This window comes from Saccoglossus kowalevskii, chromosome 4, assembly GCF_978046115.1.
Source record: "Saccoglossus kowalevskii chromosome 4, keSacKowa6.1, whole genome shotgun sequence".
NCBI classification, from domain to species: Eukaryota; Metazoa; Hemichordata; class Enteropneusta; family Harrimaniidae; genus Saccoglossus; species Saccoglossus kowalevskii.
Genome location: NC_140644.1, coordinates 21,558,891 through 21,582,227, shown reverse-complemented (window position 1 = coordinate 21,582,227; position 23,337 = coordinate 21,558,891). Strand labels below are relative to the sequence as shown.

The 23,337-nt window shown below is 34.2% G+C and overlaps 2 protein-coding genes across 2 annotated transcripts; one reads left to right on the top strand and one right to left on the bottom strand.

Annotated features, from left to right (window-relative positions):
• Positions 1 to 2,105: 2,105 nt before the first annotated feature.
• Positions 2,106 to 7,688, bottom strand: LOC100376737 (uncharacterized). The gene is made up of 6 exons (XM_002737888.3): positions 7,614 to 7,688; positions 5,199 to 6,665; positions 4,152 to 4,281; positions 3,677 to 3,783; positions 2,761 to 2,857; positions 2,106 to 2,520 (listed from the first exon to the last, which is right to left on the bottom strand). The coding sequence occupies exons 2-6, from the start codon at positions 6,602 to 6,604 to the stop codon at positions 2,407 to 2,409; spliced, it is 1,854 nt and encodes a 617-aa protein (XP_002737934.1). The 5' UTR covers positions 6,605 to 6,665; positions 7,614 to 7,688; the 3' UTR covers positions 2,106 to 2,406.
• A 253-nt stretch (positions 7,689 to 7,941) lies between these two features.
• On the top strand, positions 7,942 to 22,910 carry LOC100376887 (scaffold protein ILK-like). The gene is made up of 11 exons (XM_085497955.1): positions 7,942 to 8,284; positions 10,817 to 10,982; positions 11,225 to 11,320; positions 13,867 to 13,963; positions 15,662 to 15,742; positions 16,007 to 16,092; positions 16,287 to 16,518; positions 17,876 to 17,997; positions 18,806 to 18,905; positions 19,089 to 19,219; positions 20,345 to 22,910. The coding sequence occupies exons 1-11, from the start codon at positions 8,196 to 8,198 to the stop codon at positions 20,495 to 20,497; spliced, it is 1,353 nt and encodes a 450-aa protein (XP_085354081.1). The 5' UTR covers positions 7,942 to 8,195; the 3' UTR covers positions 20,498 to 22,910.
• Positions 22,911 to 23,337: the final 427 nt, after the last annotated feature.

The following is a 23,337-nucleotide window of genomic DNA, read 5'->3' as shown; positions in this document are numbered from 1 at the left end:
CAAAACGAATACACAAGACAGTGTTGACACTGAGGGCGATGATTACCATAAAGTTTATTATGCCAATGTCTATCATCGTCCGCCCACATGGTCGGACATTCATTCCCCTTGAAAATTCAAGATGTCTATTTAAATAATTTGCAATTTACTGACCATTTTAGAGGAATGCATTATTATCCTTTTTAATTATTACGAACAGAATAATTAATTATAGAAATGATGCTTAGCGGTTTAAAGCGCGGTGGTCGTCGCGCAGCGCGTGTTCGAATTTCACGTAAATAAACAATGTATTTTACACGCGTTGTATACGTCGCTATGAGTCCCATATCGAAGAGGACGCGGCGCGACGACTGCCGCCTTTTAAAGATGCAATATGAATAAACTATTTTTTTTTCAATGGGCATGTTGAGTGGATTACGATACTGTAGCTCGCTTTCCTAGCGAGATAAATAACACGAATACAAATGTGCCGTGATTGTTATCGTACATATCAAAACACTGATGATTTCACTGATTAATACATACTGTGCTGTGGGCTTTCTATAAAACGCATAACCGGAACAGTACACATCACTTGAAATGTAATATTGAAGTTATTTTCAAGAAACCATTGTCATGGCATTAGATACAGGATTTTGGTTGATATACAGTACACCTACCAATCCCTTTACCCTAATCCTGATGCAAAGATAGGATAGGATTATATTTTCATTAAAGGGCGGCAGTCGTCGTGCCGCGTCCTGTTCGATATGGGACTCATAGCTACGTATACAACGCGTGTAAAATACATTGTTTATTTACATGAAATTCGAACACGCGCTGCGCGATGACCACCGCGCTTTGAGTTTATGTTAAGTTGAAGTTACAAATTGAATTTTAATGAGATATAGTACATTAAACTACATGTAAATTAAAATGCATTCTGATATAGAATTGTATTTCAACCAAGTTTAAAGGGTGATGCATGGTCGCCGGGCCACGCATTGATTTGCACTAGATTTGCGTTGTTAACCATTTCACCACCAGACTTTCTGTTCCCAAATTTTTCTGCACTTTTTTTCTTCAATATTTTTGGAAATTAATCCCAATTTTGGAAACATACAAAATTTCAATCAATTCGGCTATTTTTGTCCCAATCATCTAAAGGAAAGTGCAAACTATGACATGAACTATTTTGTGAATTTGTGATGAAAAGTGGGAACTGGTGGTGAAAAGGTTAGAAATTGATTTTCCCACAATCCAGTGCAACCTACCAGTGGCAAGGACAGCTGCAAATTTATCTGGACGCAATGTACACTGAATAAGTACTTTGACTCCTTGGAATTGAACATTGGTAACATCTAGTGTGTATCATTTTTAACACATAAAATCATCATCTTTGTATGTGTCTCGTATCATGGGCATGCATGTCAAGACAACCACCTACCTTTAATTAAGTTGCATATAAATTGTCATTCCATGAAAGTTGACTTAAGTTTTATGGCTCCACTTTTCATGGAAGAACTGCATGTGTGCAGTGTTCCAGTTCTGCATTTTACAAACACATAATGCTGTCATTTTAGTTCAATATAAGCTATCGCTATAATCCAATACATCAAATGGCACGTTCTCATTCACAATGCATCTTTAACAAGAAAAGTGACAACAAAAATATCCCAGAACCATCACAAGTATTCATTTCTTTTGAGTAAAACCATTTTCGTTCAGAGACGAGACGAGACTGGACTGGAAGATACACGACAGTTACCAATTCCTTCCAAAATAAAGATTGTGCCTTTCTTTTTTTTTTAAATTGGTGATTTTGTAATAAATAAATAGAAAGTAATCAAAGTGCACAACCCTGTAAATAACGATACATTTTTGGATGTGTCAATTATGAAAATTACGTTGTCAAATCAGTGAAAGAAAGATGTGGACAAACATAGCCAGCAGTGATTTCATGAGTTTCGCTCCATGTGAAATTTTGTAGGATAAAGTACAAACCAAATTATCCGCTACAGGTATCTCCATTAATTTAGTTTTATCATGGCTTCACTACTAAACATCTTCCTGAAGGCCAGAGGTTATTAATAGTGACTAGGAATAGAAGACACAAAACAAAGTAGTAACATGTACTGACATTTCAATACTATTGATGTTTATTTGCAACCTTAAAAAGATGGGAACTAAGAAGGAGCCAGTGAGCTTCCAATTAAAAATAAAAACAAATCATTTTTACACGACATTGTTGATATATTCTACCTTAATTCTGTTTACATTTGCATTACAGTCTTGGTAGATGTTTTACTATCCAATGTCAATATTAAATTGTACGTTATTTTAACGTATCTTTTAAAAAAAAAAAATTTCCCTGTCTATAAAGCAATCAAGTAAAATAGAAAATACAACTATTTTATTCGTAAACAGTTATCTTTTTTTGTAAAGACATGGTTGCAGTTCCAAACCAAACAGACTGTTCCATTTCTCAGCAGGACCAGTTTTGGTGAAATCAAACACGTAGAAATGGGTGTTACTCAGGTCCTATAAAAATGTAAAACAATGATTTAATATATTATATAACATGAATAATCAGCTTGCCCAAAATCAGATATGTATGTCTGTAGATAACAGTTGGACCACTGTGTGTGGTAGATCTGTTGTTCGTAGACGTTAGTCCCAGCATGGAACTATAAACCATATAGCTCACAACTGCATCAATTGGCACATGAGAAATATTTGTACATAAATACCGGTACACTAAGAAATGTATAAAATGTTTACCTTTGTGAGTAATAAAAATCCAAGTCTCTTCAGAGCTCTTATAAAATTCTTGCAATTTTCAAATCTACTTGCAACTTCAACAATTTTCAGAATTCCACTAAAAAGAAGAATAAATATTCATGGAATAAGGAGCAATTGCACGCTACATCATCAAGCTGCAAGGTAGAAATGCTGCTCGTAAAATGTCCCGTTTGTGCATAATTGTGATATTGACATTTTCAAATTCCATATACATGCCTATATAAACTATAACAGAACACTAATTTCTAGAAATGCTCATTGACTTGTGATTTCTCATCAGCGGGTATCTTTAGCACATGTCACTACAACAGACATTTTGTGTACAGTGTAAAGTGGCACAAAATGGAAAAGTTTGTCAATGTTGGAGGAAATATTGTTGAATGTGTACAAGTTCAGATGTGTCCTTTTGGCCTAAAATGCACCAGCTTCATATATTTTTTTGGCTGTTCTAGAATTGAGTTGAAAATGTACAACAGCGTCATTGCATGGGAAACATTACTGCAGTGCGTTGGTTACTATGCAACCAACAATTCTGAATTTAATACCACAGAGTTCACAAAACAACAAATAATATTTTGTATATAATATTAACAACAATCTCATTGTACATATATCACTGGATTTTAATTCATTAAATCAAAACCCAAGTGAACAATTTAAGATCTGTGAATTTAAAACCCAGTGAATATGTTCATAATATTAATATTTAATCAGTGTGAAAATAATCTTCTAAAAAATGTAAAGAAATGGAAATATTACTTATATTCTCTATTAGAGCCACACCTCAATGCAAGTACAAGTTTTAGTAATAATTCATATACCTTACTGGATGGGGTAATTGTGAATGTCCAATGTTAGCGACATTTATGCTTGTACATGTATGAAAATAACTAACCCTTTTTTCAGTACTCTGTTTGCTTCACTGAGGTAATCAGATAAATTGGTTCCCATCAATGATAGACAGAATACTGCAATATCCACGCTCTCATCGTCCAATGGAACCTGTAATGTATATCAAGTTATTACGAGTTTATTGACTGTATGCAAGTGAGTAGTGATCTTCAGTATTCAGATATCAATTCATAAATTCACCAAATGGCAAAAACTGACTAGCATCCAAGTCTTCTAGGGTAAATGTGTTAAGTGAAATTCAAGTGTACTGTAAATTACAATTTTATAACATTTCTGAGAATCAGACTTAATTCCAGCATTAAAGGGTGGTGGTAGTCGCGATACATCATATTCGACGTGGGTCCCATGCTATGTAACAACCCATGTGAAATACATCGCTCGTTTACACAAAAATTTAACATGCACTGTGCAACAATCTTCCTCTTTAAAAATGATTCTAACATAGAAGATACATGTACCTTGGACATGTCACACACAGTAACATGTTTATTCAGTGCTATCAAGTCATATGAATGGACTTTATTTTTCACGCTTTGCGCAATCTTCGCTTCTCCACAGCCAAAGTCACACACTACCAACGATTTGTGCCTAGCAGAGAGAATACATGAAATTGGAATGTTATTGTCTGTATTCAAAAGTGAACGCAATGCAACAACATTATCAGTTTTACATCTACCTGTACCTAATTAAAACTAATTAAAACTAAAATTAAGAGCGACAGTGAAAAACAATCCGATTCATTCTATAAAGTGTAGACAGTAAAAGTAAAATTGATATAATTTAAATAATATTATAATTTTATTCAGCATTTTTGGTTTTATATTGTGTGAGGTTTTTTTTTTATTAATAACTCCTCAAACAAACCTAATATTTTAGTCTACAATGTACATGTAGCAGGTCAAATTGCAAAAAGTGTGAATCCTGAGGTACAAAAGTTTGGCTACTTTCAGTAAAACTAGTCAGTCACCCCCCCCCCCCCCCCCCCCCCCCCCCCCGTTTGTATGATACCATTTATTTAAGTGGTATTTGTTCTCGTTAGATATGCAGGATTATTTCCCAAATGGACTCGTAATTTAATTAAAGAAACAATGTGGTCAGCTATTCAACTATTCTAATATTCTTCTGATCTCAGTTTGGTTTAACGTACATCATGTACACTACACTCTATATTTAGATTATTCAAATCCAATATTGGCGTAAAAGTGATAAATTAAATTTTAGAACTAATCCTGAGGAACCTGGTCAGACTACCTGTGTGGTTATAATTTGATACCTTAAGTTATCAGTTTCTGGCAAAATACAGGCATTCTATTTAGAGACAAGATTGAACTTTGCCCTTTAACTCAATATCTACCGGTAACTATCGATTCGGTGTAAGGCGAGTTTGACTGCACATAGTAAAAGTTTTGTTAAACATTTGACTGGGAATAAAGTAAGATTTATTTATTTTAAACATATAGTTGCATAAACAGGACCAACATCGAACACAATACCATAGGACTTACTTTTTCTTGATGTATTTGATAATTTTCTCCACAGGGTTTACTGGCCATTTGCTAATTTGGGCTGCATAACCCTGGTGATAGATCTTAAAGGCATCTTTATCATTGTTGAATAGATCCTTTGCTTCTTTCCCTGTTGTTTTATACAGCTGTTCATTTATGAACCTGAATCGTGCAGAATCCAAAGTCCCTGACAATTTGTTACGCAACTCAACAGCTTTATGCAAGGCTTTTTGAGTCGTGGAATTATTCAATTTGTTTATATTGGATTCCTCCTCGCTAACATCTAGTGCACTGTTGTTCTTCCTCTTCTTCTTTTTCTTCTTCTTCTTCTTTTTTTTCTTATCTTCATCACCAGTATCTTTATTAACTATTTCTTTGTTTTGGGATTGTTTTTTAATCACTGTGTTTTTTTTCACCGTGTTTGAAGATTCAGATGGTCCTTCCAATTTCGTTGTCAAAGAAATGTTTTTATCTTCATCTGTTGGTGTAGCCCCAGTTCTAGCCTTTTTACCTCTTCTTTCTCTCCTGGTTTTCTTCCTTTTAGGGGTTTCACCGTCTTCTGTAGTTTTTACTCCATCTTGTTTCAGATTGCAATTAGAAGCTGTCAGCTTCCCGTTTTTAACTGGGCTTCCAGGCGCAATGTCCTGCTGTTTACGTTTCTTACTTACTTTCCCAGCAACAGATGATGCTGATGTATCATTTGATTCTGCTTCAAGTTTTTTCTCCCATTTCTTTTTACCTCTCCTATTCTTTCTTTTTTTCTTAACGGTCGGGACATTATCGGTTTGTTGTTTGGTGACTTCAGTATCACCATCAGCCAAACGTGCACGATTTTTCCCGCCTTTCAGTCCTCTCCTAGCTCTCTTCTTCTTGACAATTCCTCCATCTTTTGTATCAGCATTATCTGCTGATAATTTTTCTCTCTTGGCAGGTACATCTGATGTTTCCATTTCACTCCCTGTGTGCTTGTTCCTCTTCCGCTTTCTCTTCCGCTTAGCTTTGTTTTGTCCAGTCTCAAAGCTTTCATCATTATTATTCAACTCGCTTTTCTTCGCAGTCTCTTTTTTTATATGTTCCGGCGTCCCTGCAGATACAGTACGTTTTCGCTTAGCATCTTTCTGGGCAACATCCATGTTTTTATCATTAAGCGAGTTTTTTTTATTTATTTTTACTTTTTTCACGTGTAGCGGCATATCTGATGATTCAGTTTCACTTTTATGGGATTTCTTTCTCTTTCGATTACCTTTCTTCTGTTCACCATCAATGCTACTATTAAGCATATCATTGTCAGTGGTTTTGATTTCGTTCATCTTTGTAGGTGTTTTATTCTTTTTACTCTTTTTGGTCTTCACCCCTTCTTGATTCTTAACTGGGGAACCAACTGATGCTTTTTTCTCCATCTTCATCGTTAAATGCTTTCCAATGAAATCTTCAACTAAATTGTAAACCAAGCTACTGTCTTTTTATCTGATAATGGAAGAAGATTAGTATTAACATAACATGTACACTTAGTTTCATTAAGTCATGAATATTGTTATATAAAATAATTTTATAAATTTTCAAATGACAGGTGAACCCATGACCAATTATATTAAGACTCAGTGAATGTATAGTGCCTGTATTGAGTTTCTATGTACAAAGCAGTAAATTGACCTATGAATGAAGCCAACTAGCACAGAATCATGAGTAATGGGTATGACCAAATAGCCAAAGAAAGCTTTTCTTTGGATGTCAATGAAATGTGAGGGTTGGTTTAGGTTACATGTTTCATTATTTCAGTATTTTATAAATTTTCATGTAAATGTCACAAAGAACAAACCAGTTCACGTAGAGATGAAAAAACAAATGGTGCGTGTAGGGCGGCTTAATAGTAGCCAGAAAAACAGACATGTACACAGGGTTAGGAAGTACATGTACTGTAAAACCATTTATTTTCACCGACATTTAATTTCACTATTTTGATGTTTTGAGCACATTCACTGTGTTTTAAATTCACGAATTTATCAAGGAAACAATGAGCTTTATTATTTTACATTTTCACATAGATTTAGTTTAGAAGTTTACCTATCAGCAAAAATAGCGAAATTAAACCCAGTAAATATTTTTTTTGAGTACATGTAACAAGAAAAAAAAATGAATGTACTGACCAAGATGTCAGTGCATTTGTGTGTGTGTGTGTGTGTGTGGGGGGGGGGGGGGTCATGCATAGCGGACGACACCTCGCCTAATTCCCTACAGCTACATGTATATGCATGCATGGAACATTTATGTTTACATCAGGGAGCTGGTTACATGTACTGTCAAGTGCACTAGCCAAGTACCACAGAAGCCAAAACGCAAACAAACGACCAACTGTACGAATGGTGTTAATATATGTGTAAATAGCGTAATCTAGTTTTTAAAAAAAAATGATACCTTTGCTGGAAAATGTGCTCACACGTGTGTTCGCCTAAACAGCTGACATGATAGTGAATCTTAACGTCACATTTTTGAAACATGATTCAACACAAATATAATTAATAATTCTATGATTATTTCTGATTCTTATTACTGATATTGAATAAAAATATACAATATAACTATGTTAACGTTTTAATTCATTTTATCTAATACATAGTCGCGATTTTTTTGAATCGACAGGCTGTAAATAAACGGCATTTTATGCAAATATCACCAGCAGAGTGCATTGCCATTTTTGGCATAACTATCATATTTACCGCCTTGATCGGCTTACAATCTGCAATATTTGTATGCACATTTTGGCGTTATACTGTGTTGATATCACCACACAGACTCATCGGGATAATAACTATCGACGTAACACATTTTGCCAGGGTCAATAATGAACTATTCGTAGGAGTTGTCAAACCCTTTTCTTCACGGCTTTACACGGAGTGTTTGTTGACGGGTGTCGGGTCAAATTTGAGATCCCGAGATTTCAGTACGGCGCCAGTTACTCTCGGTGTTTAGTTTACTCGACTGAACGTCCGATCCAAAATGGATGACATATTCTCCCAAGTTCGCGAGGGACATACCACCCATGTCCGACTTTGGCTGGATAACATCGAAAACGATCTAAATCAAGGGTAAGAATGGTTTTGACCTTTTACAATGTAAAAGATTCCTCGCTTTGTTTACACTATAAGATCAGTAAAAACTGTGCTCGTTATTTATGACATACATGTACTCGTGCATTCGTAACTAGTTTTGAGATGTGACCTTCGTTTATTGTAGTACATAGATATGTTGCCAGACTTAATACTAAGTGGTGTCTAGTGTGGGGGCGGGGCAATCATTGGGCTCTGAATGTAATTGCGGTTGTATGTGTGTATTCAAAGAGATGTGAACTTGCACAGTGACTCACATCCATCCTTGAATCATCTCTGTCTGTAACATTCCTGTAGGCAAATAACGCTCAAACGTTTTTTGAAAAAAAATTACATACTAGTAATACTTTTCAAAACGACTATTTCTTGTGCATTGAGGATAGTAAGAGTCCCACTGACAAGCACTTACCCAGAAATCAAGATTACACATATTTGTAAACAAGGAGTTATTAGTATGCAATTACAGTGGTTTATATTTGACAAATATCCTAGTAAATTTTGACGATGTGAACAAATTATGTTACAGTATTGGGAGAATCATCAGGGGACAATTACCATATTTTTGCTGTCGATAAAAAAATCAATGGTGATTATTTTTTAAACACAAGTGACCTACATTCGTCTAAATCTGTTAAATTCTCTCAATTTGTCTTTGGTACCTGGTGTTTGTATCAGACTGACCATTACGTATAAAAAAAATACAGCATGAGTACATACAATGCAAAAATACATACATACCTCACAAACCCCTGGGTAAGGTCAAGAGATTCTGTTAGTATATGTTCTACTTCGTAACCATAACCATAATTAAATCATAAGCATCAGGTTTTGGTTAATCAGTGTTCAATTCTGCTATGGTATATACAACATGTGTGGTTGCAGGACAATTAGAATGTACATGCCACGTGGTAAACAGAAGTAAAATATTCAATGACAATTATATAGAGCCAGGCTCTTGGTTTGTGACATTTGTTTGTCATAATTTCCTTTTTGTATTAAGTGCTGTTCCAATATTATAAAAAATTGCATTAGAACAATATAAATTTTTACGAATACCTTTTGAAATGATAGTGATGCATGTGTAAGTGTAATTGCAAATGCTAAGTGTAAGTTTTCATGTAAAGGAATATAAAAATGTGGATAAAATGAATGTAGGAAAGTAAGTCATAGTATGTGTAGGTACATGTAAATGAGCTGCTTAGCGGCGGTCTCTACTTGCTGAGTATTTTCTATTTGTAATATATTTCTTGTTCTGTCATAAGTGATACATGTGACATGTCTTTTAATTTGTCTTTAGTTTGAGTATTTGTAGAATTCTCTTAAGAACCATTGGGTTAAATTCATTTCATACTTGTGTAATTAAGTACTTAGTCAAAATATGTTACATATATGAAAATGCAGTGATTGAGATTTGTTTTCGTCTCATCTGCACACTTCTCATTTAAACCATTAGAAGAGTACATCACACAATAATTACATATACATTATTACATGTATGATATGTTTCTCCTAATGCACAGACAGTTGGCATTTAATGGTAATTGGGTCACAACAAAAATACTTGAATGAAATACCAGCGTTTCCAGCTAGAGGGAATACAACATTATCAATAATTTACCCAATGGTATGCAGTACATAAATTTGAAGGTCTCTCACCACTAAAATGGTGACTTGACAATTTTATCAATGATATCAAATTAAAATCGTTTCGTTTGTACTATCAAGCTCAAAACAATGAGATAGTTTTGTTCTTTGAACTTGAAATGTAGGCTGTAATTTTTGTTTTCATTTTTTTGTTTTCATTTTATCCACTGTCTGTAGAAAAGTAAGCGGAAAAATAAAGGTAGTCCTAGGAGGGTTAATTTACTCTGCTTCTTTCTAAAGTACAACACTGGATAATAATATTTATTCAGTGTGGAATGAAACTAAGGTTTATAAGAACAACCACATTAAATGCATTGCAGGATGTATTGTATTAATTAAATTTATGTTTAAAAAATGTATATTGTGAAAGCTATTTGTACACTACCATTGCCACCTAGCACATCCGTCAAATTGTATCCAATTTTTAAAAACATTGTATGATGCACTGTGAAAAACATTTATGTATTCCATGAAACAAAAGTGTTTGTGAATTGGGGTGTATGAGTGAACTTTCGTTTATGATCTTTCAATGATTTTCACTGGGGTCCCAGAGATTTCTAACTGCACAAATTTATTACAGTATATCCCATAATCTCACATGCACCTACATCAAAGTACAACTAAACGAAAGCATAAATACTAGTAACCAGGGGCTTCGTTAAGAGCTGGCCGCCGACCATATGGCCGGCTACAAGCCCAAATTGGCCGTCTTACTTTCAGCTTACCTTTGCACTGCCAATAACTTTTTAATTTTTTTGGCGTGTTGTTACATAATGATGGCCTGTTATTAAATGCATTGGTGAAATCCCTGAGTAACCCAAAATTGAGAATAAAAAAATAATAAAACACTCTTTGCTATCCTTTCAGAGATGACCATGGCTTCAGTTTGTTACATTGGGCATCCATGGAAGGTAGAACTAGTATAGTGGATATGTTAATACAACGCGGTGCTAAGATTAACATCACTAATATGGGAGATGATACTGCTCTACATTTAGCTGCAAGTCATGGATTCAGGGATATTCTACTGAAGGTAAGTTTTCAATTAGCTAAGTATAATTATTCAAGTTTATTGCCTGAAGTCAGTTTACTGTAATTAAGTTTTCAAAATTCAGTTGTCTTTAATAGGATTTTCATATTCGTTACAAATATTCCAGACACCAGACATTTGGGCTATGAGAAACGCATATACCGGTAAATCAAAAATACCGATACATTTGTTTACACATGATTTGTAACAATATCCAAAATGAAATATTTGATTTTACTTTTCAGTTGTTGCACAACAAGGCCGCTATCAATGCTTTGAATGAACATGGTAATACGCCGCTACATTATGCATGTTTCTGGGCACATGATCATATTGCTGAAGTAAGTGAAACCTGCTGTAGTATTATTTTTCTATGCTGGGGACAAAAAAAAAATAACCATGTAAATCAAATTTGTGAACACAACTTTCTCTATAATTATGTCACTTTAGCAATGTGTGTAATTAGAAAGCTGTAATATAAGAGAATAGGACTGTATTTCAATGTTGTTTGCTTTAAGATTAATTCAAAAATGTCGACAACCTTAAAAAATGTTTTTGTTTCATCAGGTGAACAATTTTCAGTTGCCTTACTATAATGAAGTTTCCAAATGTCATTTCAGTTTCGTTATTGATACTCTAGCCTCTGATAATATATGCGTTGCTGTAGAGAGTGTCTTAAACTAGTTATTAATGTATTTTAGCCTGCTACTATTGTAAGGTGAGCAGTGAGCCAGAAATGCCATTATCAATGGACATATTGTTCCGATGACCCCACCAAGAAAAGGCATAACACCAAGGTCAAATGTTTTACAAGTGGATTAAAAGCAACCCATTTAGAGTGACCAGGTTTCTCTACTTACCAGAATATCCCTTCTTTTATATGCATTGATGTTTCTTTGTTAAAACTCGAGCAGCTTTTAAATTTGTTTTCATACAATGAGGAAACGCTGCTTGAGTTTGTGTTGTTCTGCGTATGGCCCAGTGGGAGTGAGTTGTCTTATATTTCTTCCCACCCATACTGAAATCAACAGTGAATGAAATCATACATACCGGACCAATGTATCATGTGCATGGAGTAGGGGTCTCCCTAGAGCATTATAGAGTTTGGGGAAGGAAACTATTTTATAATTGTGAATTAACATAGATCTAAATTACCATAAAAATTAATACTATAACGGTGGAATATTAATATATATTGTTAAGCAAATTAGTCACAATCCTAATAAATTTCCTGGGGAAGAACAGAAAACACTCTGCTCAGTTTAGAAACATAGCTCTCGCTGTTAAGGATGTGAAGCCACATAATTCATCTTTGAGAAAACCATTTATTACTTTAAGTTGTAAATGATTGTTTATTTATAAAAAAAATTATTTAGTACAGATTTAGATCAGTCTTTAATTCGAAAACATATACCATATTACCCGGGGCACGCGCCCCTCCCTGCGCAAGCGCCCACCCCCTGTTTTCACAAAAGTTACATGTTGGGGACATCCTCGGTTAAACGCCCAGGGTGATTTTTAGCCAAGAACGGGGTCAACAATAAAGTTTTATTTGTCAAAAACGAACGCGTTCGATTTATTTAAATAGTGTGTTTGTTACGGTAGTTCTCTTTTTGGAGTGTGTGGTGGCCCTGAAAAGGGCAGCTTTGTTTGTGTTTTTACGTAAAAACTCATTGGAACTTAACGACGTAAGATGAACCACACAGCATGTGGCGCACACGTTCTGCTTTCTCTTCATTCATGATGAATCCAATATTGCAATGATCCATACCTTGGTGAGTGGTTTGAAGCACTTAGCCTTGGTTTCAAAACGTAGTATTTCGCTGACTGTGAATCCATAACGGGAGCTAGCACTTTTGAGACATCACGTCGTAAACTTGCTACCTTCTTTCCATCCTTCATCACAGCTATGGCATTACGGTCATGTGGATTATTTTTCTGTCGTTGAAGAAAAAACATTTTGCCGACCTCAAGTCTCTTACGATAACCATAATGAGGCATGCCGACGATGGGAACTTGTTGCATCATCGTTATTTTTGTAATTTTGTCACGTGTGTGGGTGCGTGAATAAATCATGTTAATGAGGTCAACCAGAGTTTATTTTCAGTCTGTTTTTTATGTATCGCCATTTGGATATGTTTATGTATTCACAATAGTTTGTAAACATTTCACATCAGTAATAAAAGGTTTATTTGTTTCATAACCCTGTCTGCTATTCTTCAGTAATTACGATGCGATGTATCAATACGTGCGTGAACAAAATTATGCTAATGAGGTCATCGCCATCTTGGATTACAAGCGGTAGTTTTTCCCGGCCGTTTCGACTTGCATGCACTGATCATGGTTACTAAAAACGTAACCGTGCATTGATTACAATACTTACCATACTTTGTAGCCAATTTCAGTGAGTAATACAACTTCATTCGCTGACATAAAACAAGTTTTATTCTTGAAATTTGACTCTGTGTCTTAGTGTTCCCACAGTTCTTGACCGAGTGCTCACGTTTATTGAAACCTTGTATAAATCAAGAAATAAGTATGTGTACAAAGTGTACGAAAGCATTCCTTTATTTGACCTTATCATACGATCACAAAAACAACTTTTTAAAATATTTTTTGGGGTGGTCCTCGGGTTAGCGCTCACCCCCATTTTTTCCTGATTTTGTATGTTCAGGCCCCTGGGCGCGTGCCCGGGGTAATACAGTAGATCTTAAATTCCATCACTAATATTTTACTTGTTTTACATGTATATATGCGCTTCTATTAGAGAATGCGCTTCTAATAGAGTAAATACTATATTACAAGTCAAGATTTTCTGAAAATGAATTTTTAGACAAATACATATACTACAAATTTTTGAATGAAAATTTTGTTCTAACCATTATAGGAATTGGTAAACAACGGTGCCTTGATTTCCCTAGAAAATAAATACGGTGAAACTCCACTGGATAAAGCCAAGCCAGAATTAGCAAGAGTGTTACAAGGTATGTTGATGTTCTCGACTGTTTGACTTGAATTACTATACTTGGTACTATAGTTGTTTCATTTGTTCTTTTCAGGTCCGTATGTCTGTCTGTGCATTTGTATAATTCTGTGACAGATATCAATCAAACATCACATATTAATGAAGAATTTTTTTCAAGAGCTTTGCAATGTTTTTCCAAAACTGAAAATTTTAAGTGGGCCTCTTTCATGATTTTCATCATCAATCACCTCTCTCAAACCTATTATTAACAATTGCACATACACAATGAGTATTGTACAGCGATCACATACGGCATCAATTCAACTTTAACCTGCTTAGCTTCATGACATCACATTTTCTATGAATCATCTTCGCCAAAATTTACTTGTTTTTCCTCATATAATTAAATTATTTATTCTGCTTCAATCAGTGTCATAAAGGACAACAGCAAAACTACATCAAAGTACGGTACTCATTTTGACCAACCTCCTGCTCGCTTTAGAATTTTTAATCAACCAGACGATTCGCAAATTTTATTTTTTGACCACACAAACCTGGAGTATCTTTTTAGATTTTGAGAGTTTAGTGAATTGAATAGCCTCAACTAAAGTTCCAGCATCTTCTGTTAAACTAAAGTTCCAGCATCTTCTGTTAAACTAAAGTTCCAGCATCTTCTGTTAAACTAAAGTTCCAGCATCTTCTGTTAAACTAAAGTTCCAGCATCTTCTGTTAAACTAAAGTTCCAGCATCTTCTGTTAAACTAAAGTTCCAGCATCTTCTGTTAAACTAAAGTTCCAGCATCTTCTGTTAAACTAAAGTTCCAGCATCTTCTGTTAAACTAAAGTTCCAGCATCTTCTGTTAAACTAAAGTTCCAGCATCTTCTGTTCCAAAGTTCCATACATGTAGCTGTTATGTGGATGTGGAATGACTCTTTGATTTTGATTTTATTATTTCAGCAATTTTTATACATGAAGTAGATTGTTACCTGGAGTAAGACAAAAATATTTGATTTCAAATTATGTATCACAAGCAAAAGTGTAGTATAATTGTCTTGTTTGCAAAGTACATAGGCACAATGTGTAGATTTTCTTTATGTGCTGTTGAGTATGGCCATTGTTCAAGATTTGTATACTGTGTGGCAATGAACATGGACTGAGTGAAATGAAACAACATGTTTAATATAAAACTATCATTACATTACATATCCATGTCCGTCAACTTTCCTTTTCAAGGTTAAAGGGCGGTGGTCGTCGCGCTGCACATGTGCAACATTTGTGTTGATAAACATTGATTTTCCCACAATCCAGTGCGCTCAACTAATGAAAATCACCTGGGCGACCTGACCTGGGCGCGACTTACACTAATTACTGCCGGTGACTCATTCAATGCCTTCCAATAACCTAAAAAATACCTAATTAAAGCTTCTCAGTTTGTACTCATTGATCTGCACAACAATCAAAGTCACCATCTTTGTTTATATATCTCGCGCATGCGTGGCACGACGACTACTGCCTTTTAAAACATTGAAATATCTTCTTCAGTATTTTGACTCCACTATGGTTTTGAGAAAGAGTTTAGAACACTGTCATTCATCAAGATAAACTTAAAAATAATAAATATTGATTTAAATCTATGAGAAGCATGTACAGTCATTTAAGGCCTGAAAATCCAAATAATAATTAGATGTTAAATGTAAAAGAAAAATTGTTTTTCTAGACAGAGCCGCTGCATTGGGTCAAGATTTGTCCAGAATACCGTACAGAGAGACAAACTGGAGGGGCACAAAGACAAGAAGCAGTAAGTATAGCGATATTCATCTTTAATCTCAATAAAAACTGTTGTTATGTTGGCTAGAGGCTAGATTTAAAAATGATCCTCAGCTTTTCAATTTGTTCAAGACAGATTTTTCACAGGGACATGGGAAACAACAACAAAATTCACACTTAACTACACACATTGTCCAATCTGCACCTGTTTTATAAATTTTTAAATTAACTTATTAATTAATTAATATTGAAAATTATATTAAAACTCAATCTTGTCTTGTATTTTTATTTTCAGGAGATGGAACTCTTTCTAGGCATTCTGGTATTGATTATAAAGAAATCAAACTCGGAACCAAAATAAATTCCAACCATACAGGAGAGGTAAGTGTGTAATGAAATAGGGTTTACCCTTTTCACCACATTTATTTCTTTCCCATTTGACTTATTTGTTGGGTTCTGTACATCCATCCATTTATCTGACATGTCTGAACCAAAAAAAAAATCAACGGTTCCACTGTATTCATGATATGATCACTATCTTCAAATTACACTAATGCTAACTATTGTTTTCTCAGTTGTGGAAAGGTATGTGGCAAGGCACCGAAGTGATGACAAAGATATTGAAATTCAACACTATAACATCAAGAATACCAAGAGAATTTGGAGAAGAATTTCCAAGGCTGAGAATCTTTTCACATCCAAACATATTACCAGTTTTAGGATGTTGTAATCATCCACCGAATCTATTGGTGTTGAATGAATATATGCCGTTTGGATCACTGTATAATGTACTCCATGAAGGCGCAGGTACGATCCAGAATTTACGCTAGCGTTCATTTTTACTTACAAAATACTGACACATTGTATGTTTGATGTCACTAGCAAATAACATCCTGTTGTAAAGTTTCTCGCAGTAAACCATCCTTTGCGATTTTAATTAGTACACTGGTGTCCACTGGAAATTTTTAGCTCCGCTGTCGACTTTGTCGAGCGGAGCTTATCATATGAGTGATTGTCCGTCGTCGTCGTCGTCGTCCGTGTCAATGTTTTACTTTTTCGACTTCTTCTTGAAAACTACAAGCCTAAATGCTTTGATACTTGGTGTATATGTACCTTGGGTAGACCTCTCTTAGTTTTGTTCATTTCATGTTGATATCTTTAATTCTCTAATTTTGGTGAATATTTTTGTCATTTTTGGTAAAAACTGATATTTTCGACTTCTTGTTAAAAACCGCTAGTGCAATTGCTTTGATATTACATCTATAGGTACTACATGTGGACCTCTCTCAGATTTGTTAATTTTGTAATGATATCTTTAATTCTTTAATTTTGGTGAATATTTTTGTCATTTTTGGTAAAAACTGATATTTTCGACTTCTTGTTAAAAACCGCAAGTGCAATTGCTTTGATATTACATATATAGGTACTACATGTGGACCTCTCTCAGATTTGTTCATTTTGTAATGATATCTTTAATTCTCTAATTTTGGTGAATATTTTTGTCATTTTTGGTAAAAACTGATATTTTCGACTTCTTGTTAAAAACCGCAAGTGCAAATGCTTTGATATTACATATATAGGTACTACATGTGGACCTCTCTCAGATTTGTTCATTTTGTAATGATATCTTTAATTCTCTAATTTTGGTAAATATTTTTGTCATTTTTTGGTGAAAAGTGATATTTTCGACTTCTTGTTAAAAACTGAAAGTCCAATTGCTTTGATACTACATATATAGGTACTACATGTGGACCTCTCTCAGATTTGTTCGTTTTGTGATGATATCTTCAATTCTCTAATTAATTTATTTTGGTGAATATTTTTGTAATTTTTGGTAAAAAGTGATATTTTCGACTTCTTGTTAAAAACTGTAAGTCCGATTGCTTTGATACTATTCATATTGTTCATTTTCTAATGATGTCTTCAGTTCTTTAATTGAAATGTGCATTGCTAACAGCGGAGCTATCTCAGCCGATAGGCTGCTTGTTTAATTTGCACAGGTGCTGATCATCTTCGGTATCTCTGGTCGATATACCGTAGTAACAGATGATATTTTACCAGTGATATACTATACATGTATGTGTATACTATTTAGGAGTTCACACAATTTGCATCACAAAGATAGTGAATAAATATTCTAAAAAAATTATTCTCTCCTTCACAGGTATCGTAGTTGACATGTCCCAAGCCATCAACTTTGCCATTCATATCGCCCGTGGTATGCAGTTCTTACACACATTAGAACCTATGATACCCAGATTACATCTCAGTAGTAAAATTATTATGGTAAGTAATCAAATAATACGATTAAAGTCAATAGTGCAAGCAGGGATCTGCGTACACCGGTCGGCGCCGCCGCTAGCGACCGGCACTCATAATTTCCGACCAGGACAAAAAGTTGGCGACCGGCACTATTCTATTTGTTTATGATACACACAGGATGTCGGCCACTGGACCATCATTCTATTGTCATTGTTGGTTTTAACACACAACAACACAATGCAAAAAATTAACACACAACAAAACTTCAATGAAAGAAGACACCGCTGTTCAAAATCAACGTACACATGTGACATCGGCCTAATGTGTTTTTGTTTTAACCTCCGATTGACATTCTGTTAGTTTTAACAAACGAACCAGTTCGGAATAAGTCGTACATCAAGATAATGGAAAGGAAGACAACGATAAATAAACAGAAGGAAGGATTACCATTGCAAGTTTAGTTGTGTGTAGGATTTGTCGAGTTGAACAATAACTTGCTCACTTCACCGGCAGCGATGCGTCAAGCTGTCGTTTGTTTAATCTGCACTTGCACCTGAGTGTAGTAAACTTTACTGATGAATATTAATGAACTCATGAATATTAATCAGCGACCGGCACTCAAATCAGGCTGGGCAGAACCCTGAGTGCAAAAGTGGCATAAAGGTATTTTACCTTAATAATCAGCGCGACCCTGTTATCAATGAGTCAGTCAGAAATAATTGATTAACTTTATAAAACAGTCAGACCTTGTTATCAGTTAATCAGAAATAATTGATTAACTTTATAAAGCAGCCAGACCCTAATATCAGTTTCTCATCTTTTCTTTTTTCAGATTGATGAAGATCTGACTGCCAAAATAAACATGGCTGATTATAAATTCTCATTTCAAAATCGTGGTAAACTCTATAGTACAGCATGGGTGGCACCGGAAGGTAGGCTGAATTGAATTGTATCGGTTGCCGGTTTGTGTGTGTCGTTGGATAGGTTTCAAAAACACACAAATTTAAAGTCTTACAATTAGCTGAAAATGTTTTATGCGCACGTTAGTATTATAAAGTGCATTCTAAACCTCAGGCTTGATAGCACACAATGTTCATATGTATTATATTTTGCAGCATTACAGAGATGTCCGGAAGAGATGAATGTCCGTGCGGCTGATATGTGGAGTTTCGCTGTGTTGCTGTGGGAGTTATCAACACGAGAGGTTCCATTTGCTGGTATGTCTAATATGGAAATAGGAATGAAGGTGAGAACCCAAATTGTTTTACCAAATGCTAAGAATGTGCTTTACACCTTTATAGCTAATGCAAAATCTAGAATAATGCAACTACATAGTTAACACTTTAGCTAAAGTAAGATTCATGCATGGAGTCAAATTCTCTAATATTGGAATAATAATATGCAGCTATTTCCATGTGTTTTTAGTAATTTTTATACCAGTGAGACAACTGACAGTGTTCTTCCCAGGATTTTGGTTAATGATGGCGACTAATTGGCATACAATTAGCATATGATTTACATAATTTATTCATAATGTACATTTTTTTTTATTTTTCATAAAAAGCTTATACATTTGTACACTATATTACTTTTAGTTTTATAATTTAGAAAAAATACATGATTCATGGCTTAATCAGTTTGTGCAAAAAATAGCGCAATATAAAACATCCCTGGTCGTAGTAGAAACTGAAAGTTGCAACTGTCGTAAGAAATCATGGCAGCTTGTGTGTTGCCTCAATTAGTACGGTTAAATTAGTATTTTCATAAAATGTTTTATTTTCAACATTGGAATATACATTTCTGTGAATGATCTCTGTTTTAAAATCGGACATCGTCATGGTTTGATCAGTAAGGTGGCATGCAGACTGAATTTGTGATGTTTCACTGATTCCTGTAAACCAGTTACAATGGAAATACATTTTAACATTTTGTTTACGATTTACTTTTCAATATTACAATAATCTTTCTTTCAAACATTTTGGTTATTTATTGTTTATGGCTGTTTATGAACAGCAAGGATTACTGATTCAATCTAATATGGCTGACAGGTAGCCATTTTGTTTTTTTGAAAATGTGGTATCTTATGCATGCTTTGTCATTTTTTGTTCAAATTTGGTAAATACATTATGCATCTAATACTATGTTTTTACATCCTCACAAAATACAGTTATTCATCAGTGTGATAAACACATACCAACCATCCTGAATTCTGATTCATAATTTAATATGTAGCTCCTCAATGGGCAATGTTGTAATGCTTATGCTATGTTTATTTTATAACTCAGTTTTGAGTTGATTAACAAAATCTGTATTTCTCATGAGTTTTGAAGAGTTCTAAAGATTTTGTAACTCACTGTCGTTTATTTTTCAGGTTGTGTGCGAAGGTTTGAGAGTTGTGATTCCTCCCGGCGTCTCGCCACATATTTCCAAACTGATGAGAATATGTATGAATGAAGACCCAGCTAAGAGGCCTCGATTTGATATGATACTCCCTATCTTAGAGAAAATGAAAATTAATTCTTAAAGTGTTCACTGTATGACCATTATTGTGTCTTCTTAAATTATGTGTAGGGTAGGATGTTAATATTTCTACATGTGGGTCAAAGATACATATGTTAGAGACTGAATACTCAGTCTTGTGTCAGGTGATGATCTAGACATACACCCACTTATGCTCATGCGTTAGTCAGATTTGCAGCATAATTTTAAATAATTTAAAATAGTTCAGTTTAGGGCGATACTTAGTGTCAAAAATTGGATTTGTCTCTGCATATTGTACTTAAAACATTGTGTACTCTCCAACATGCCTAAATTTCAAAAAAATAGAGACTATATTCATAACTTCTATTCAGTGGGGGGGTGGGTGGTAACTGTGCTTAGCATTAAACAGTGTGTTCACTCTTGTTGTTTGTTGTTATTAGATGCAGGCAAATACACTACTGTATAAATATATAAATAATGCACTTGCCATGCAGTATACTTAGTTAATGTGCCAAATTAAAAGTCTGTAAAGTATCGTACATTTTAATCACCGAGCTAACAGTTTTTTTTTTAATGTTAATTTTTCTGTTTCAAAAATGTTCATTGTGCCCAGTCTTTAAAAACAATTATATTTAAAATGTTTAAAAAAAATGGGTTAGCATCACTTTTTATAGTAAACTGACTTTTATGACAAACAGTGATATTTTTATAGCAAGTGTAATGATTAAATTAACAATAGGTGTATGTAAATTCTTGCCAAGGTGGAATGACAGGATATGTTTTTCTTATTTAGTTTGAAAGATATATTTTTTTTTACTATAATGATGTACTTTTATATCTGTATTTTGCAGAAGAGTTTCACTTGTAATGTAACTGCATGTATGTTTAATCTTTTATTGTGACCCACCCACAAGTCTTACTTGAGAACTTGAACATTTGTTTTTAAATCATGCTTTGTTGCTAACCTTACGGTGACTCGTTCTAAAGAACCCAGTCTGGCTCATCCATGTTTAAATTTTTATGTGATATTTCTATACAAAACAAAAAAAAAACAATAAATTTTAGCATTTTGCACAACATTATGTTCCAATTATAGAACTTTAGCTGTCATAAGGCAAGTAAGATGACAGTAATTGAAAATCCTGACATTACTGTGTATTGATTATTTGCTTGACTACTTCACTGAAAATATAGTAACATCATACTTCTGTTCATCATTATATTTTATTTCTTAAAGTACTGAAATATTTTTGTTCATACATTCAAGTTTTGTGTTTCATCATTATTGCAACGTATAGTATTTTCACCATATTGTTTCAAACACAAAAAACGTTGCCAGCTAAGTTGCTGATTGGTTTGTTATGCACATCTGTAGATAATTACACACTTAGAACAAGTTATGTCGAACCAATCTCAACAGAAGACGAGACACTAATAGTATGGGACTCTGACATGTTAAATGTAAACAAAAGATGCAATTATCTTTCAATTAATTTCATCCAATTGTATATATTGCTGTATGACAAGGCAAAGTTATCCAAACAAATTAAACAAAATTGTATGTACTGATGAGGTCTCTTATCAGTACACACTTGTTGGTGTATCTAGTGTGTGACCGACACTCATAAATTTAGGCATTTAGCTGAATGACACAGCCCCATAAAAATGGTTTGATGTAAGCAGTTCTAATCATGCAACAATATTGAGATGCACATACCAAACTGGTCAGCTATTTATTGTTGGTGTATGAAACATCATGGTAATGACAATAATTATAATTAAGACCATTATCAGAATGATCCAATGCTATTCTGAAGTCAAACTAAAATTAAACGCACCTGCTGTAAAAACGAGATCAGTAACCATAACCTTATATTAAAGCCAGGTTGTATTCTTTGTACTGTGATCAGAAAATAGATTCAGCAGACATAGATAGGAAAACAAATTGCAGAAAATTTGATGACTATCCTACAATCAAGCTCTTGTATTAAGTATTACTATTAGTGCTGTTATTTTTATTGCATCCAGATGTTTGCAGCCAGCACAGGCCGACCAGTATAAACTTTATTGAAGTTATATGTCTTGCATTTATTGCAGTAATTGACCTTTATATTTTAAGTAGTTTTACATCCGGGCAGTAACCTGGGGTCTGCTTACATACAGTTATTTGCTATTTACCAACTCTAGGTCATATACATTTTCTAACACTAAGTCTAGTTTAGGTACAGGGTATAAAATGGTAACAGATTTTAACACTAACTGCCAAAGCACATGTACTGGTCACAAGATGATAATAGTACATTTACAAATATATATACATTTGTATGTTTTTATTTAAGTAAGTTTGTCATTTATATCTCACTCATAGAAATGTAATACTTTCATGCCCCAAAGTACTTCATTCCTTTTTTTATATTAAAGGGGGTAGTTGCCATCCCTAAGATTACACCATGGAATTATTATTTTATATTAATCTGACTTTTTTTGGTACATTTGTTGTTTTTTGTGAGATTTGACTTGCAGTGTAATATCAACTGAGCACTGCGGTGTCTGAATCTTTGGATAGATGATATGCATGGATATCCCATGTAATTTTATACACGAATGTGTTTGTAAATTCAGATGTATCTGGACTTGGTAACACTGCCAGATGCTGCTTGTTTGGCTCACATTTTTTACATACAAGACAAGTACACACACTGCAAATGCACTGTAAAATATAATTCAAGAGATCAGTGCAAGTTAAAATCCCATCAAAGAAATTCTTTTTGGCTCATGTGTCATGTGTCATGTGTCTCTACTGCAGTACTTAGTGAACCAAATTCGAAGTGCAGCCTCAGTCAGTTCAAGTTGAACAATCTCTTTTGAACTGCAATACATAGT